The sequence below is a fragment of the Rousettus aegyptiacus genome, unplaced genomic scaffold (genome assembly GCF_014176215.1).
Source record: "Rousettus aegyptiacus isolate mRouAeg1 unplaced genomic scaffold, mRouAeg1.p scaffold_m13_p_4, whole genome shotgun sequence".
NCBI lineage: Eukaryota > Metazoa > Chordata > Mammalia > Chiroptera > Pteropodidae > Rousettus > Rousettus aegyptiacus.
In genome coordinates, this window is record NW_023416307.1 from 20,945,631 (window position 1) to 20,963,276 (window position 17,646).

Here is a 17,646-nt window from a genome sequence, read left to right on the forward strand (position 1 = left end):
CAGTGAAAAAGGTAATGGCACAAGATCAGCAAGAGGGAGGGATTTTTACCACTTGAGGGCTGATAACCAGATCTTTAATATATTTGGAATATGAATGAGACACACTTCCACCCAAGTTCCCTTGAATGCAAGTTCAGCTCTATTTTCCGTGCACCTTTGTGTTGTGGTCTTCTATTTCTACCCCATCAGCCTTTTCTATTGTTCCACCTAACAGTCATCGCTGGTCTTGCATACATTTTTTAAAACTGAGTTTTACATTTGGGAGTTTGCAATATCCAAGGTGCGGTAATGTATGTAATTTCTATACTGGTATAACTTTTGAAAGGGTTGGTATTTTATGCAGATGAATTGGTGGCTGCCATGTTACTCCACTGGAGATATGTGAGGAAGACAGTGGATTCTCAATTATTTCTATTAAAAGAGGGAACAGTGACACTGAAAATTTGAAAATGCTTTTATGTTTGTCTTTGGAATGTGGATGCCAGGCAGACATGAAAACCGGTTAGTGGAAAATCAAGAATTGTCTACAGTTAATAAAATATATAAAAACGTTATAATAACCTCATAACCCTCCTCTGCCTAGCCTTCAGTTGAGCTTTTACATCTCCATATCAAATTAACCATTCTACACAGCACTGGTGCAGCACCATCCTGACCCCAACAAACTGATGTGTCTCACTTGTACCTTTTTCTATCAGGACTGGTGGCCCTTACCATCTTGTCCCAGAAAGCAAGAATGCTGATGTTCTTTTTCATTCTACCCTCGTTTATTGCTACTAAGCTATTTTTGCTACAGTCATGTACTGCCACTTGAATTTTTGCAGAAATTTAATAGTACTAATTAAATAAAGGACATAGCACCAAAGAGAGAATCTTGAAGGAATAGTCTGTAATCCTTTATTTGGTCAGAGCTAAAAACCCTGCCAGGCATTGCAGTCTTTAGTTTGGGGTCAAGAACGATTCAGTCTTCTTTTCTGAATGGCTCTTCACCCTCTGGCCTGGTTCTTACTGTCTCTCTTCTTACCACTCCAAAGCTTCCTGTCATTCTGGTAGCTTATAGAGGAATCGAGTTCGTTCCAACAATGTTTCCCATTTCCTGCACTCCTTCTCCAGTCCCAGGCAATCGCTGTTCTATTCTCTAGTTCTATAAGAACTATTTTTTTTTTTTTTTACATTCAATATATGAGCGAGATCATACAGTTTTATTTTTCTCTTTCTGGCTTTTTTCCCCTAGCATAATGTTTCCAGGTTTATTCATGTTGTTGGAAGTGGCAGGATTTCCTTTTTTAAGGCTGAATAATATTTTATTCTATGTATATGCACCACATTTTCTTTAATCATTCATCTGTCAATAGACACATATCTTGCCTACTGTGGATAATGCTGTACTGGGTTTTATATAGCCTCTGGGGATACAGAAATTATCCCAAGATGTTAGTGGTTTTGAAAATATCTCAGAAAGACCTATCTTCTGTGATGAAGAAAAATCCAAAATATTGTGGACATAGATATATTACATTTATATTCCATGACGACTTTGGTTACCTAAATTTCTGAATAAACTTTCCATTAGTAAGTTAGGAAATTTCATTCCATCCCCATAAAATCAGGAGTATATGGTTATATTGACATCACCTCGATGCCAAAGCCTGGGAAGACCGGTGTCCAGATCAGGCTGCCAGGAGCTGTCCTGGGCATCTCCCATGCCATAATTTTTCAGTATAGTATGAAATATCATTTCAAATGAGAAAGACTCTATATCGGGTTTTAATTAATGGGATCTCCTAAGATTAAAGAAAAATATACAAACATGGTTTTATGATTTAGCATTGTTCCATTTTTTTCTTTAAACTGATAAATTTCTACATATAATTATTGAAAGGGAAGGTCTCTGTCTCTTAGTTAGAAATAGAGAAAGACAGGTCATTAAAAAAAAATTCCCTGCATAGTTCTATGGGAGGTGCAGAAAATACCTCATCTGCTTAATATAGCTATAAATTTTCCATTAGGAAAAGGAAGTTACAGAATTTTTTATAAAGCTAAAAATCATTAACAGTTGGTATGCATCAGTCACAGATAAAATAAGCTAATCTTTATATGTAGTCCATAAGTCTACAGAGAAACATGGGAACTGCATTAATATGAGTATAATAGGGCTGGGAACTTTAAAAATTTTTAAGTTTTTCCTAAGTTATCTCTTATACACTTCCTCAGTTTTAATTTTTCTGCACTTCAAAAACTTTAGTCAAAAAGTATGAGTCATTTTGTATTGTTATTTTGAGTTTTTATGTGATATTTAATACTGTAAACATCATGAAGCTCTTAGCCGAAGAGGGAGAATGTGAAAGAACTGTTGTAAAATATTTTTGTTCTCTTTTACAATGCATTATCCTTATCTTTTCACTAAAAGTTTTCTTGCCTCATCATGGAATAAAAATTTATTTTCTCTCATATCCTGATAGTCCTATGAGCACCCACTGTTTTTTACATACAGATACACCAAAGTTATTTTTAGTTACTATTTAGGGAGAATAACTCACTGAACCATCAAAAAAACATATCCATGAACAAGGATAAAGATTTGATGTGAATTTTTCAGAGATCAGAGAAAGCGTAAAGGAGTTTATGTAGACTTTCAGACTTCTTGATTTCAGTGTTTTTCCAGAGAGTTCTCATTCGCAATAACTTACTGTGGAAAGACAAAAGATAAATCCAAAAAAAGAAATAAAGACATTTATTTGAGCACATACTATGTTCCAGGCCCTGTGCTAGGAATTTACAGAAAACAACAATGACAAAACTTTCAATCTTAATAATAGATTCCATTTTAGAAGATATTGAAAATTTTTAAATTTGTTTTTAAGAAAAAAAAAAAACAGGAAAAAAGCAGATACTGACATTTAGCCCTAGGGTCCCATAGTAGGTGTCCACTTTTATTCTAACACTGTTATTCCACCTGTTATATAACCAATAGTTAACGTGCTGTGTTAACTATTGTATTCGTTTCATACAGGAGTTCTTCCAAAGATCATGATGCACACAGCACGTTAATGATACATGCTTGTTCTAAGCACCCAGGAAACTTCCTTGTAAGAAAAAATTTTCAATATATAAATGTCAGTACAAAAAAAAAATATGAGGAATTTTGACCAAGAGACTTAGGAAAAAATACTAACAAAATAAAAACGCTCCTTCTTTTTCATGTTCAGGAAATAGGAAAAGTTATTAACTTGCTGAAACCCCTGTTTATGAATGGATTTCCCCAAGAAGTAATAAGGTGTTTTTTTTTAAAAAACTTTTGTTTCTGATTATAAAAGTAATAATATTTATTTCAGTCATGTGAACAAAAAATTAAAATACAGAATGAAATTACCTAAGAATATTTTGGCTTTATGTTATTTAAATTTTTTCTTAACAGTCTCAAGGTACTAAGTCGATCTATTCAGGAATCATGCCTACATAAGGAAACTTAAGGAGCTTAAGCCATGGATTTAAATTACTATGAATTATTAATTCTACAGCTAAATGGGACTGGCTCATTGTTTTCTGAGGGATGATTTAGGGCAGTGAAATTTCATTCCTATGCTATGCTCACAACAGCCCCTATACAGAAATGTCCACCCTTGCAATTCTGCCTTACAGACAAAACTGCCTCTTCTAAACTTGTCCCCATCCTTCATCCTATTTCCTTGTCTTCAAACTTTACTGAACAGGTTAATGGAGAAACAGAACAAAATGGTTTCAGGCAGATTTGCCCTAAAATAAATCTTAAAACAAAATGAAACTGGCAGTGTCTTTTGGCACTTAAGTACATAAAACCTTAAATCAAAGAAAGAAGGAAAATATCTAATATTTGTACATTCTCTACAAGGATCACAAAGAACCCAGTGTCAATCTCACTCATTTAACCCTCAATACCTCAAGCCGACACACAGGCCTTAGAAAGTGGTCCAGGGTCCAACTCTCCACAAGTTTTTCTGGGAGACACAGTTAGCCAGCCCCACCCCAGCTTTGACTGATCTAAGATGGGCTTCCTTCTGCCACAGCCTTGCCCACTGGTACACCCTGCCCCAGATTACTTGAATGACAGGCATACTTCCTTATGGCCCAGCTCTCAGCTTGGGCTCTGAGCTTCTTAAGCATTTGAGAGCTTAAAGCCCAGGATGGCTCTGTGTATGAGGTCTCTTGAGAAGACAGGATAAAACCTGTCCTCAGTTGGAGTTGGGAGAATCTGGGAGCAGTGAGGTGGCCCAGAGGAGCGGGGTCAAATATATGCCATTTTTCATCCACAGAAGAGGCAGTTTGGGGACAGAGATAGGTGTAAAGTTTATCATGAGGCAGGTTCAGTGAGCAAGGCATTTGGCAGAGGGAAGAACATGGGAAGATTCATGAAAGCAGGGTATCGTAACAGGCATTTAGAGCGAACACTAGGCTGTACCATTGGTTCAAGGGTGTGGAGCGGGGAGGCACCATTAGCAGAAAGCAGCATGGGGATGGAAGAGACCACAGCCTTGGAGACCCCACCTGTAACCAGCTGTGAAAGTTACTTCGCCACCACTCACTTCCTTACCTGTAAAACATGTAAAATTCTTCAGCTCTTGCAGAGTTACCTGTAACTAGGAGTACTACTTGCACTTCACCTGCCCGAGAGCTCACTTTGATCGCACATGGCTGTTACCACCTTCTTGCCTAGCTGCATTACAAATTCAAGCTCTTTTATAAAGTGCAGGTGTGAAAGCAACTCCCCAGAGTTTGAATGGTATTGTTGATTCCTACAAGAAAAGGTAATAAAAGTAGAAAAGAGGAGGCTAAGTTAATATCACATTTGTTAACTCGGGCCAGATGCTCAATAGCAATACAATAGAAGCTAAAAATAAAAGACCAGGCTGCAGCTTGTATCCAAAAATAAGGGTCTGGCTCTGTGGAAAACATCAATAGAAGCAAACCACTTGTAAAAGATAGTCTTGAGCTGTGTCCCAGGAGCCCAGACAGAGGTCCACATCCCATTTATCTGCAATGGCCACAACTGAGTTGTTCAGAACAGTGTTTTGCCTCCCAATCACCTGAGAAGCTTGTTAAATATAAAGATTCCTGTATTCTGCCTCAGATCTTCGGAATCAAAAATCTCAGCGTGAAGCACCTGGAAGATTCTTAATGCACTCTGGAGTGTAGGAACCATTGATCTGAGATCGGAAATTAAACTCATGTTGGCAGACGCCGTTCAACAACAAATGTCCTGAGTCCTCCTAACAGACTAGTTATTACTATTACTCTCCTTCCCCATGCTAGTGAGTGGTGGAGTCAGAATTCTAACCCAGGGCTGCCTGATTTCCCCCTACCTGCTCAGCCACTCACTCTATTGCCTCCCCAGGGGAGGGTATCTCCATCCTATGCCCCTCAATCGGTAGAGGCACCAAGGGCAAGAAGCCAATTCACCTCTGACTGTACATCCCAGCTTGGCATCTGAGACTTCCCCTCAGGTTCAGATTTCTGTTTGGTTTGAATCCTGCATTAATATGAACATTAAGGTGCCTGTGCAGCTTATCTGTCTTGTTGAAAGAACAGTGCTCGTTCTACACTATCCCATCAAGAAGAGCGGGAAGTTAGTTGGGGGCGGAGGGAGTCTGGAATAAGCTTGCTTAGATTTAAATGCCAGCTGAAACTCAACCGCTTACTAGATACTTGAACTTTGGGCTAGTCATCTAACCTCTGAAAAATGGAGATGCTAATAGTTATGCAAAAGAATGAGAAAGGCAAGGTGGGGTGTAAAGAAAAGGATGAGATACTCAATTTTCGGTGTGGGAAGAGTCTAGAACTGTGATCCTCAACCCTCGCTGCAATTAGAATTATCTGAGGATCATTTAAACATTCTGCTGCCTGGGTCCTGTTCCCAGAGATTCTGATTAAACTCATCTGGAGGAGCCGGATCAGCAGTACCATTAAAATCTCCCCAGGATATTCAAAGGTGCGGCCAGAGTTGAAAAACACTCATCCAGGATGATGAGTGAGGGAAGCCGCACATGCTGCACGTGCTCTCGTATCAGAGGCACCGTCTTACTGGGGCTGGAATGCCTGTGTTTTAAAATGTTTATTTACTGATCAAACAAACAATTATTAAGCACCTACTATGTGCAGGCTCCACTTCAGTGGCTAGAATTAAAAATTCAAATTAAACTCAGTCCCTGCCCTCAGGACAGTTACAGTCTGTTGAGGAAGTCATTTGTGAAAATAAAGTATGTATTTTGATGCAATGTGGTCGATGTAGTAGTAAGTGGCTTGCTCAAAGTGGTAGGAGAAGAGTGAATGAAACACATGACTTCTTCTCCCTTCTAAGTCCAACCACAGAATCACAAAATTATAGAGATAAAGAAAGCCAAATTTCATGTATAAGGAAACTAGAAATAAAGGAAACTAGAAATCAAGACTTTCTGAGGGCACAGAGTTATTGAAACAGAGACCTAAGATATTCGCTTCGACTCCCCAAAGTGTTCAGGAACTACGTCCAGCAGCACTAGAGGTTGAAGTTCTGGGTCCTGAAGAATAAGTGGACCTTGGGCGCAAGGACATGGGAAGGGCTTCATTCTCAGAAAACAGCGCATGGCTCAGCGGGGAAGCACATGCAGGGTAGAGCTGTGGCCCTGGTCTCAGGTGGTAGCCAATAGCTCGGTGCCCCTCCTCTAAATCGGCACCGGTCCTGGGTTTACACTCTTTTTCTTGCTTTCCACGCAATTTGGGGAGAGAGGAGGGTGTTTCCATCTCAAGCTCCACCTCTCTCTAGGAATAATTCTATTCAAATGAGATAGTGACCACGTTAATTTTGCCCAGTGTGTTGTCTAAGTTCAATGAGATCTAGGGTTTGAATCACTAACTTTAAATCTTCAGTGATGTAACAGATTATAATAAATAACTCTAAACACCTCTAGATTAAGTAGCTCTCGCTCATTGGGTCAACCCTGACTACATTAAGCTGGAATTGACATGTTCTCTCTGCACAAAACTTATAGTTGTTAAATCCACAGTGAAATGTGTTGAATTGGTTCCCTATTCTCTCCTGCCTCTGGCCTTGATGTTGCTTGTTCCTGAAGTCTCATGTTATTTCACATCCTACATTCTTTTACTCAGCAAACCCTATTGCCTCTCCTTCAAAGCCTATAAAAAATTCAAGCCCTTCTCACCATCCTCACTATCAGCACCAAGGACCAAACCACTGTCACGTCTCACCTGGATTATCACAACAGCCTCTTAACTGTTGGTTGTGCTTCAGCCTCAGCCTCAGAAGTGTTTCCTCAACACTGGAGCACATGGTCCTTTCTGAGATATGTCAGATAATATTACTTCTCTACTCATAACTCTTCATTGGCCTCTCTAAGGCCCTTCTTGTAATCAACGTGACCCCACATGATCTGTTCCCCATGACCCCTTGGACCTCACTTTCTCATCTCCTGGTCACACAGGCCTCCTCACTGACCTTGAACATTCCAAGTAAGCATGTGCTTCCACCCCTATATTTTCCACCCCACCCCTCCCCGCACCATGCCCTGAAATGCTCTTTCCTCAGATAGCTGCATCGCAAGCTCCTTCACTTTCTTTGGGTCTTTTCTCAAAAACACTTTCTTTGTTAATCTCATCTGACCATCCTGTCTAAAATCTCAACACCCACTCCCCTAACATTTCATATACCCTAGTCCTGCCTTATAAAAATGACTCTCTTTAACACTCATCGATAAATATTATGTATTTTATATTTTAATCATTTATGAAATTAAAATTCATAAATATACAATATATATTTAACTTTACTCATTGTTTATCTTTCCCCATAAATCTGCTCCATGAGAGGAGAAATAATTACCAGTTTTGCTCATCGTTGTATCCTGATCATTTTAAGTACAATGTTTGGCACATGGTAGACTCAATGAATACTTGTTGAATGAAAGAGCAAAGAAAAGTTAAGTGTGGCGTAAGGAAAATTGCTATTGCATTTATGTGTTTCCTTCTTGATAGTTACAAAAAGAAAACATATCCAAAACATAAGCGAGTCAAACTGCAATATAGAAAAGGAAGTCACCAAATCTATAACCTTAAAATGATTCACATTCAAATTGAGGGACAGTCTACAAAAGACTTAATCAGCACTCTTCAAAAGTGTCGAGTTCATGAAGAACAAGGAAAAACTGAGGAACCGTCACAGGTCAGAGGAGACTAAGGAGACATGAACATAAATGCAATGTTGGGTCCTGCATAGGTTACTGGAAAAGAGGACAGTGACATTCAAAACAGGTCCATAGTTTAGTTACTAGAAGGAAGTTTTTCATTTTATGTTTCACAAATCATTTTTCTATGCAACGGTAAGTGTATGCCAGGAGACCCCAACAAAGGTTTTCAAAGCATATATTTCTTGGTGCATGAAGCAGTTTCATCAGAAAATAAAATAACAATTCAAAGTCCTCTTTTTACTCTCTCTTCTTTTTAAAGGTTAGAAATAACAAGTGCTAGTTTAGTAAAATTATCTTCTAATAACAGTCCCCTAATTTGAGATTTCACAGTGAAATAATCATACACCATCCTAGGCCTCAAAAAGGTGTGCTCTCATTAGAGGCAGAACAATAATCAAGAAAGTGATCACAGAGAGTTTTTGAGAACAATATTCACTAATAAACCACCTTAGATCTTGTGGAGAGGGGCAGGCAGTAGAGAATAAAATCATATAAGCAGAATTTCCCTGTCTGGAAATTTACCACTCCATCCCTCTCCATCAGGAGAGAGTATGTCCAATTTATAAGTGGCAACTCTTCCTTGGGGGTGGCTGTTAGACCCTCACCTCACTGTGCCACCTTCTACCCCAGCCCTTGCACCCAGGGAGAAGGACCTTCCCCCAGTCCTTCTCCAGGATGAGTATAGCCAGGTGGGTACCCAGGGACCGGGAGCAACCAACTCAGGACTAGAACTGAAGACCGTTGATGAGCATTGCTCATGTTTCTTTAAATCAAAATAATCTTGCTGGTTTGGTGGGGAATTATCCTGATATTCTGTAGATTAATTACTGTCAAAAAGGCAATTCAATTCAATTTGACCAATGATTATCAACCAGCTACTAAGGACTCACTTCTATTCTAGGGCTGTGGAGATGAGAAGATGAATTAAATAAAACACAAACCCTCAGACAACTTACTCCCTAGTAAAATATTGAAGTTTGTAAACAAGTAACTAGAAAAAATGAGTGGCAAATGTCTAAAGGGCCAGGAAAGTAGCCTATCTAACAAAGAAGTTGAATGTGAGAGTAACAAAGTTTCAGAAATGGACTCAAACTCTTCATTTTTATTGTTACAGTGTAGGTATATATAAAATATACATATACATATGTACATATATACATATATGATATCCATGTTCTATTTTACATTAAAAATTTTAAACTAAAAAATAAAAACATGTAATTATTACTATTTTTTTTTCACAATTCATTACTGCTTTGGTTTGGAATCAGAAAACTGACATCTTTTCTTCTGTACCATAATGTCAGTCACATCACATTATTTTTTCACTGTGATATATGGTATGCAGCCTTAAATATTTAAACTGGGGTTAGTAGGTATTTTCAGATTCATTTTCAGATTTATATTTCTAAAAACAAGCTCTTCCCAACATGGGTAGAATTATTGCAAGTAGGGTGATCTCCTTCAAGATGTGTGTACAATCCTGGTTTTCAATGTTGTCATATTTAATCTTCAATACTAGTTTGAACTATAATTTAATTACTTCAAATCACAGCACTTTGTACTATCAAAAATTAAGAAAGTTAAGCTAAATAATGCTAGTATGTTTTCATGAAGTTTGAAACCCAGTATTCAATGGCCCAGTTTCAGAGAATAAATTTCAGGCTATCAATTTCTGAACACTGATTGCAATGTGGGAAAGTAGACCAAATTATTCTTTAACAAATGAATTTCCCAAAGATTCTTCTTTGTCAGGACTTGAGGAAGCAAATGAGACACTTATGCAAATACTTATGAATGTCCCTACAGAAAAAATATTCAAAAGGTGAAGATCAGTTGTAATGTCAGCAGAAAACTTGGAACTTTAAGCCAATCTTTGCTAAGTGGAGATAAGACCAATCCCTTAGTTAACATGAACAGTTTTTAAAAATCTCCATCCTGACAACACAAATAAGCCAGCAAATTTATCAAGCAGACTCCAAGATTTAGGACAGCTGATTCATAGAATTAATTACTGAATCCATGGCTTGTCTCATTTTAGCCTTTTAGCCCAAAGCGACTCCTGATCAATGAGAAAATTAATGGACTTATAGACTTAAATGTTTAGTGTTTCTACAAAATACTGCCATCTAGAAATCTGTTGCTTGAAAAGTCCAGTGTCAGCCTCACTTTTGTGAGAGCCAGTCTGTAGCAACACTTGGAAGTCTGAACAGTGCATACGACATCCAGTGGTTTGAGACCTTGCTCATCATCAAACTATTTCCTGATATTCTGCCTCGCACTCCTTGTTCAAAAGTTCTTTGACCCCTCGAGATGTCACAAATAAATACAGCTAACAGTGCGCTATATTTATATCTGCGTTCTCATTTGCTACAATAGAAAATGCCACCAATAATTTAACTTATCTTGAAAGTTCTCAACCATATTTTTAACATGCTGAGCTACAATGTTTCTGGTTATACTAAAATTTGCAAATGCTTGTTTATGCTCTGGACACAATTTCTGCTGCATTCAAAAGAAACTCTCTTATAAAAGCATCTATAAAAAGGTTTTGATGCCCTGGCCATTTTTTCACTTAATAGAGAACTGCATTTCACAGCAAATCACTTATTTTATTTTCATTCAAAAACAAACACTGCCATTTCTCCAGTCCATTAAGTTTCTCGACGCCCATCCTCTCTGTATATCAGTCATTGCTGCTTTGATTAGGGTGCATTAAGATGTAATTTTTCAGTGTGAACATTCTTTGTTTGGATATTCTTCACATCCTCCAAAAAAATACCCTCCGATTTTTTCTTGAAATACTCAACACCTGTGTTTTAGGAAATGCATAAGTCCATTTTTTTCTTAATTTTACAATAAGAAAAATAGCGGTAAATATGTGGTAAGAAATAACAACTGCATTTAACTTCAGTGTTGGAAACACAAAGGCAAGTGAACAGCCTTTGACTAAATGCGGAGGACACAGCCCTTCCACAGAGCATGTGGCCCCTCAGATCCAGGGATGTCTGCACTGTGGGGACACAGGCTCTCTGTTGTTAAGAGAAGCTGGAAACCAGGCATTTTAAAGAAAAATCTCCTAATTATTTAAATGCTGATAACTTATTCAAAAATTTTTAAATAGGCAGGTGAGTCAATATGGCTCCAGCAAGTCTGCACGTGAGTGTACCCGTGGCTGCCCATTTGCAACCTCTGGGGTTGTAGAGTGGAGTAGAATGTAACAGTTAAGTAACTTATAACCTACCTCTGTTTTAGTCCCTGGCGACTAAGAAGAGAAAATGTACATTGACATCAACATTCTATGCAGTGTGAACTCCGAGTGCCATAATTAATTTGGAAATAGTCTATCGAGGGCGGTGAGATGCTCTGACAAGGGCACCCACCCCTCCTGAAGCCAGGCCAGTGTGGGGAATCCTGGGTATTTCACTTATTTGGTTGCTCATACTTGGAAATAGGAATAACAAAATTGCCTTGTAGGTTTTTCAAAATGATTAGAGATGAAAGTATACAGATTTCTCAGTAGACCAGTGGTGCTTGGAAGGTATTCCACAAGAGGCTATGACTGTGATTATGAAATGCAACACCTAAGTTTCCAACAGCGTTTCTTCGTAGGCTCCCAGGCTGCTCCTATTCCAGCCACCCCTCTCTCTGCATATGTTTCTTCAATGACCCAAGAGCCCACCACACAGCTTGTCATCACACTCCAAAGTTCTGCCTCCCTGTCTTGCCTGTGCTCTTACCTGTACTTGAATGCCTGTCCCTCCCTTCTTCATTCAGTTACCTCCTTTGCGATTCAACCCAAGTGTCGTCTATTCTAGCCTTTCTGGAGTGCCCCTCCCTCCTGTCTAGGTAGAGCACTCCCTGCCTTACAGCCTTGTGTTTGCCTCAGTCGTAGTATGGTTGACTGTGGGGAAAAGGAACTGGATCAATCACCTCATCGTCCCCAGTATCTGGGTCGATGCCTTTGCCTGGCATGCTACTAGGGCTCAAAACATAAAAAATAAAAAAGAATCCAGGAGAGGAGGAACAGATGAGGTGACTATTGACCGGAGTGGCAAACGCCCATGCACTGTCTGCTTTCCTCCTGCTTTCCGAAGGCAAACCCGGCTGCTGGTCGTGCTTCAACGTCCGCCTTCCCAATTCTCGCTCCAGCTACGGCCTCTACTCCCAGCCCCAAACCAATGGAGATTTTTATTCTGGAGTCGCAGGTCACGACAGAGCAGATGGTTAAGTGTCACGTCCTGGGGCTTGCAAGTGGGGATGGAAAGTACAGTTGAGAGGGCTCCTTGTGAAAGGTATTAGCGAATACAAAGCAGAATCCCTTGTTGGAGACAAAAAAGAGAAGAACCCTAAGGCAAGGTCTTATTGGTACTTTCAGAACCGGTGGCTTCTTGGCTTGCGAGAGCGAAGGTGGGTGTGCAGCCAGAGTGGGCGGAGTAGAAGTGCCTTTTTGCACACTAGCATTCATGGTCCTGTATCAGGAGGAAAAGCATTTTGTAAGACAGGGCTGCTCTTAGCATAAATGGTGCCTTTGAATGAAGAAAGGGCATCCCTTCCGCTAGGGGGCTGCAGACCCCTACTAGCCGCCTTAGCGAGGGGAGGCGGCCAGGCTGGACTGCAGCCCCCAGTGCCCGTCATTCGGATGCCTTCGCGAACAACCTATGAAGTAGGCTCGTCGAAAGAAAGAAGTGTTTCCTCTCATTATACACAGTATTAGAAAAAAAAATGATTCTAAGTAATGTGCAAATATTTATTCTTTTCTAGGAACATGGGTGACATTTGGAGGTCAAATTTCAGATGAGGTAAGTTAATTTGGCTTCCATTATGCTGATCAAAGAAGATGCAGAGAGAGCTGTACAGTAGGAGAATTCTTCCCGGGATCCTGGCATTTTACAAGAATAATGTTTTAATCACAGGAAACAGTTAAGATTGACTCAAAGATTCTTTTCAGTTTTGTCTGGATTCTTGTACTCTTCACCTTTAGGCTACTAATCCTTGAAGCTGTCAATGTATTTATTATATGTGCAGGCTCAATAAATAGAGAAGGAAGCAGTTTGGAATTAACATGAGTCACTTTATGAAAAGATTTTATTGCTGTTGTTTGTATGTTCATTTGTTTGTTTTGGCTCCACCTAGGGTGACCAACTGGTCCCAGTTTGCATGGACTTTCATGTTTTAGCATGGGACCTCTCCAGCCTGGGTAAACCAGGACAGTGTGGCTTGGGCAAGTCAACCCAACCTCCCTGAATCTCAGTTCCTCCTATATGAAATGGTAGTTCTATCATTCCTAAGCAGAAGCTTGGGGGAACTGAGCGTCTTTTCCATAGATCCCAAGGTCATCATTGTTATTTAATAGACCCAGGGGAGAAGTCTTATTTGCATATTCTTATGTGTCTGAATGCCTGTTCCCAAAGAGAATGTGTCACATGGGGGGATTTCTTGAGAATTGGAGTCTTAGAGATTAGCAAGCAGAACAGTATTCGGAAGTGCTCTCAGGATCAACACAGGACAGGGAAGGAAGCAGAATTAGGCAGATAGAGAAACTAAGCCATGATGCAGACTCAACAATGATCTCAGCTGACTCCATCGGGAGCTCCGAAGCTGAGATGGCCCTACAAGGTTGTCCCAAGTTGGGGCAAGAGGACTGAGCACTGATATTTCTTGTAGGACCAGTCATTGGACAGAGGCTGCCCTGAGAAGCAGGTCTGACCTTGGGCTAAGTGACTCTCGTTAGCCAAGTGCAATTTCCAGAGAGGGCTGACAGCAGAAGGCCATCTGATGTCAGCATTCCCAGCATCTATGGGAATAAGTCCTCCAGTTACGAAGGAAGACCTGGGTGGTTATCACGGGGTCCACTACAGGGCCCTCTGCCTGGCATCAGGAAGGGTGAGTGGAGTTGGCACAGAGGCAGGTCCACAGCTATCAGAGCAATAACTGCACACATATATACAAAATAGGGGACAAGCAGGGAAGGAGGTCTAAAGTTAACAATCCACTGTATCCAGCATGTTCCTAACCTTCTACTGCCTGGATCGGTGCTTCCCTTTTGGATCAGAGGGGCCAACTGTAAGCGCAGCAATTTCTCCTGCACCTTTGCTCTCTCCTTTACGGTGTCTGCCACTCCACTGCAATGAGCCCAGCTTGCCCAGGTCAGAGTGTGAAGGGCCAGGCTCTGAAACAAATCATTTTAAAATTACGGTTCTAAAAGCTCAACAATAAATTTTTCATAAATGGCTGCAACGGCTCTGACCTCAGGTGCACACCAATTAGCTACTGTCCTTCTGGAAACCAGCTGTGACTTCCCTCAGGTTCCTGCGGAGTGAATGTCAGTGACAAGAAGGAAGGGAGACAGGCGGACCAGTCACACCAGTAGCTAGACGGCTCAAGATCATGGCAACAGTGCGGGCAAATAGCAACGAATCCTCCTCCCCAGCGTTTCCCGCTTTCTCTCTGGCTTAAGATGAGTTCAGTACAAATACAGGATCCTGGGATGACCACATCACAATGTTCTGGGTGACGCAATCGTCAGTGCTGTCTCATCAGGTGGTGACGTCCCCATTACTGGGACAGTTCAACCATATGTTGAAGAGCCACTTGACAGGGACATTATCAAAAAGGTTCAAACATGAAACTGGATAACTCTGTGAGGTGCCTCCCAAAGATGATTCATCATAAAATCAAGATAGATGTTACTCATCGGACTATCATTATTAACCCATTTCCTGTTTGCCCCGAGAATACTCTCCCGCGGCACTTGTGGCTGCCACATTTACTCCGAGATAATTCTTGGATTACAGCCCTAACCTGACCCCCAAAGTTTGCCACAGAATATCTCACTTTCATTATTACTTTCGCATTGCTCTAGTATACCGATCACTGAGAATGTCAAATCCTGGAAAACGAAGCATTCCTTTGCATGATGTTAAATTAATGCTGACAGCAAGGTGCACTTTTTTTTCTAAATAAGAAATGGGTTAAATAATGGTAAAAAGTGTATTATCATCTTATAGCCCTTAATGTTCAGAGTTTTATTGGCATTTTCTCATCTGTAAGGTAGTTAGGGTTCCTTCAACTGCAGGTAACAATAAACTCTACCCAAATTGGCTTAACCAATTAGGAAAAAAGTCATTTGGACTTTCATACTTGTAAGGTAGAAAGAAGTAGAGCAAGCTTCAGGATCAACTCAACCAGTGGCCCCCACTCCATTCCCCAGTGATTCTCTTGGCCCTGTATTTTTTGTATTCTTTTGTGTATCGACTTCATCCTCAGGTAGTAATAGAGCTATAGGAATTCCAAGCCTCAGTTAGAATAGTACATCCTGAGGAAGAAAGGGGAGGTCCACTGGCTCTGGGCATAAGGGCTCCATGGGTATCTGAACAGAACTATCATCATTTCGCAGATGAAGAAACTGTCCTATGGAGAGGACCCATGACTTACTCAAGTTGATTTATCCAGTAACTGTACACCCAAGGCAAAAAGCTGGTCTTCTGGGGTAAAGGGGGTCAAATATAGGGAGCTAGCAGGAGGGTGAAGGGAGTAAAGGGGATCAAATATATGGTAGCTGAAGGACACTGGACTTTGGGTAATAAACACGCAATATAATATACAGACATCAAATTATAATGTATACCCGAAAATTATATAATTGTATTAACCAATGTTACACCAATAAGCTTAAAAAATAAAATTAAAAATTAAAAAATAGTAAAATTGAAAAAGCTAGTTTTCTGACTTAGTTCAGTGATTTCATTCTTCCATGCTAACATCTTCAAATCCTCTGATTGGGAAACATCTCAGCAATCACTCAGCCCAACTCTGCAGTCATGATTCTCCATTTGATCTTAACATTTCTCTCTATATAAAATTCATTATGCTCATTTCCCAATAATAATCGACCAGTATGTCACGTGATATAACACGAGGGCAATGTACACTGCGAGCATAATGATTTCCTAGACCCAGGACAGTCGCGGCGGGAAAAACTATGCCTGTCTTAACTTTCAATCTTTACTTAGGATAAATGTCACGATAGTACTAAATTAAAGGCAGTGATAGCATTTTCGCTGCTATTTTTCTAAAGGATTTGCAGGAACTCCATTTTGCTAGCCTAACCATTTTCTTGGTTGGCCAATTTTAAAAACAACAGATAAAGAGTTTATCTTGGAAATGCTGATGAAGCAACTTTAGCCCGCAATCAAAAACATAATGGAAAAATCAATTTTAATTATTGGCGAGGTGTGTAATTTCTCAGTGGACTAATAAGTCTATCAGCAAAATGAAAAAAATGGCCCCTCTCCAGTCTCGTTTTTGGCTCTGTCTCCGTAGTTATCCCTCAGGCCATTGTTTATAGCTCTCCCCACTGGCATTCTTGTCACACTTGCCACTTACGTCAGGCAGCGCAAAGGAAGGAACAAGGGGCCTGGAGATCTCTTTTCAGACTGACAGGGAGGAGCCAGCGCCTCACGCCCTCCATCCCATGTCAATTAGGCTGGCTGGCCACTCTGTGATAGTGTCTGGGGTTTTGCTGAGATGGGGGTGGCAGGAGTTACAACAGTCACAGCTTCGTCTCACCTGTGGTTCATCGGCACAGTCTGCTAAGCCTTGAGGGAAAAAAGCACAAACCTTTAGGTCAGGAGTCACCCAGATGCCACAACCTATTGGCTTGGAGAAAGGAGAGCAATGGAATCGGCCACAATACAAATGATGCCACAGAGAATGTTGCAAACCAGATCTCCCATGTGGCGTGAGCGACAAGTCTGTCTGCCTCACTATGCTCCTTCCTGACGGCTGGCTTACCTCAGCACTGAAGGAAATCCCTCAGTGCCAGGTAGGTGGCTGAGGAGAAGGATACATTTACCCCATAGAGGCTGGAGGAAGCTTCTTACAGTCTTTGTTTTCTACAACTGAGAAAAACAAGGACTGGTTAGTGAAATTTCAGAGTTTTGAAGACCACTGGAGGGTTCAAAGCTGCTTCCCAGGTTTGGGAAGCACCTGGCTTTTCCGGCTGACCTTCCCATCTTCTTGCAGGTGGCTGAACGGCTGATGACCATCGCCTACGAAAGTGGTGTTAACCTCTTTGATACTGCTGAGGTCTATGCCGCTGGAAAGTAAGTCGGTACCTGTTTGCGTCCCTCAAATGGCATTTCTAGAACCAAGAGACTCTGTCCAAACCATGGCTGACATGCCAGTGAGAAGGGTCCACCCTTCCCACACTTGCCAATGGCATTGTTTCTCCCCACCTCTACTGCTGCAGTTAGAGATAGTGACCATCTCTGGCCCCCTCTGCCCACCCACACCTTCCTGCCTCTGGTTCCTGCATGAGGTGGCTGGGACCAGGGTGGTGGCAGTGGAGATCAATAAACGTCAGTTGCCTCTATAAGTGAGCAAATAAATGAGCAGATTACGGTGTGGTTGCTCAAAATCTAGTCTC

General features: G+C 40.7%; 1 protein-coding gene across 4 annotated transcripts in view; it reads left to right on the plus strand.

Moving 5' to 3' along the window:
- KCNAB1 (potassium voltage-gated channel subfamily A member regulatory beta subunit 1) overlaps positions 1 to 17,646 on the plus strand; it is a 300,767-nt gene that overhangs the window by 219,742 nt on the left and 63,379 nt on the right. For all 4 annotated transcript variants that reach the window (XM_016138700.2, XM_036220020.1, XM_016138701.2 and 1 more), the window contains exons 3-4: positions 12,981 to 13,018; positions 17,244 to 17,323. In XM_016138700.2, coding sequence (XP_015994186.1) covers positions 12,981 to 13,018; positions 17,244 to 17,323 — 118 coding nt within the window. The remainder of the gene's footprint in view (positions 1 to 12,980; positions 13,019 to 17,243; positions 17,324 to 17,646) is intronic.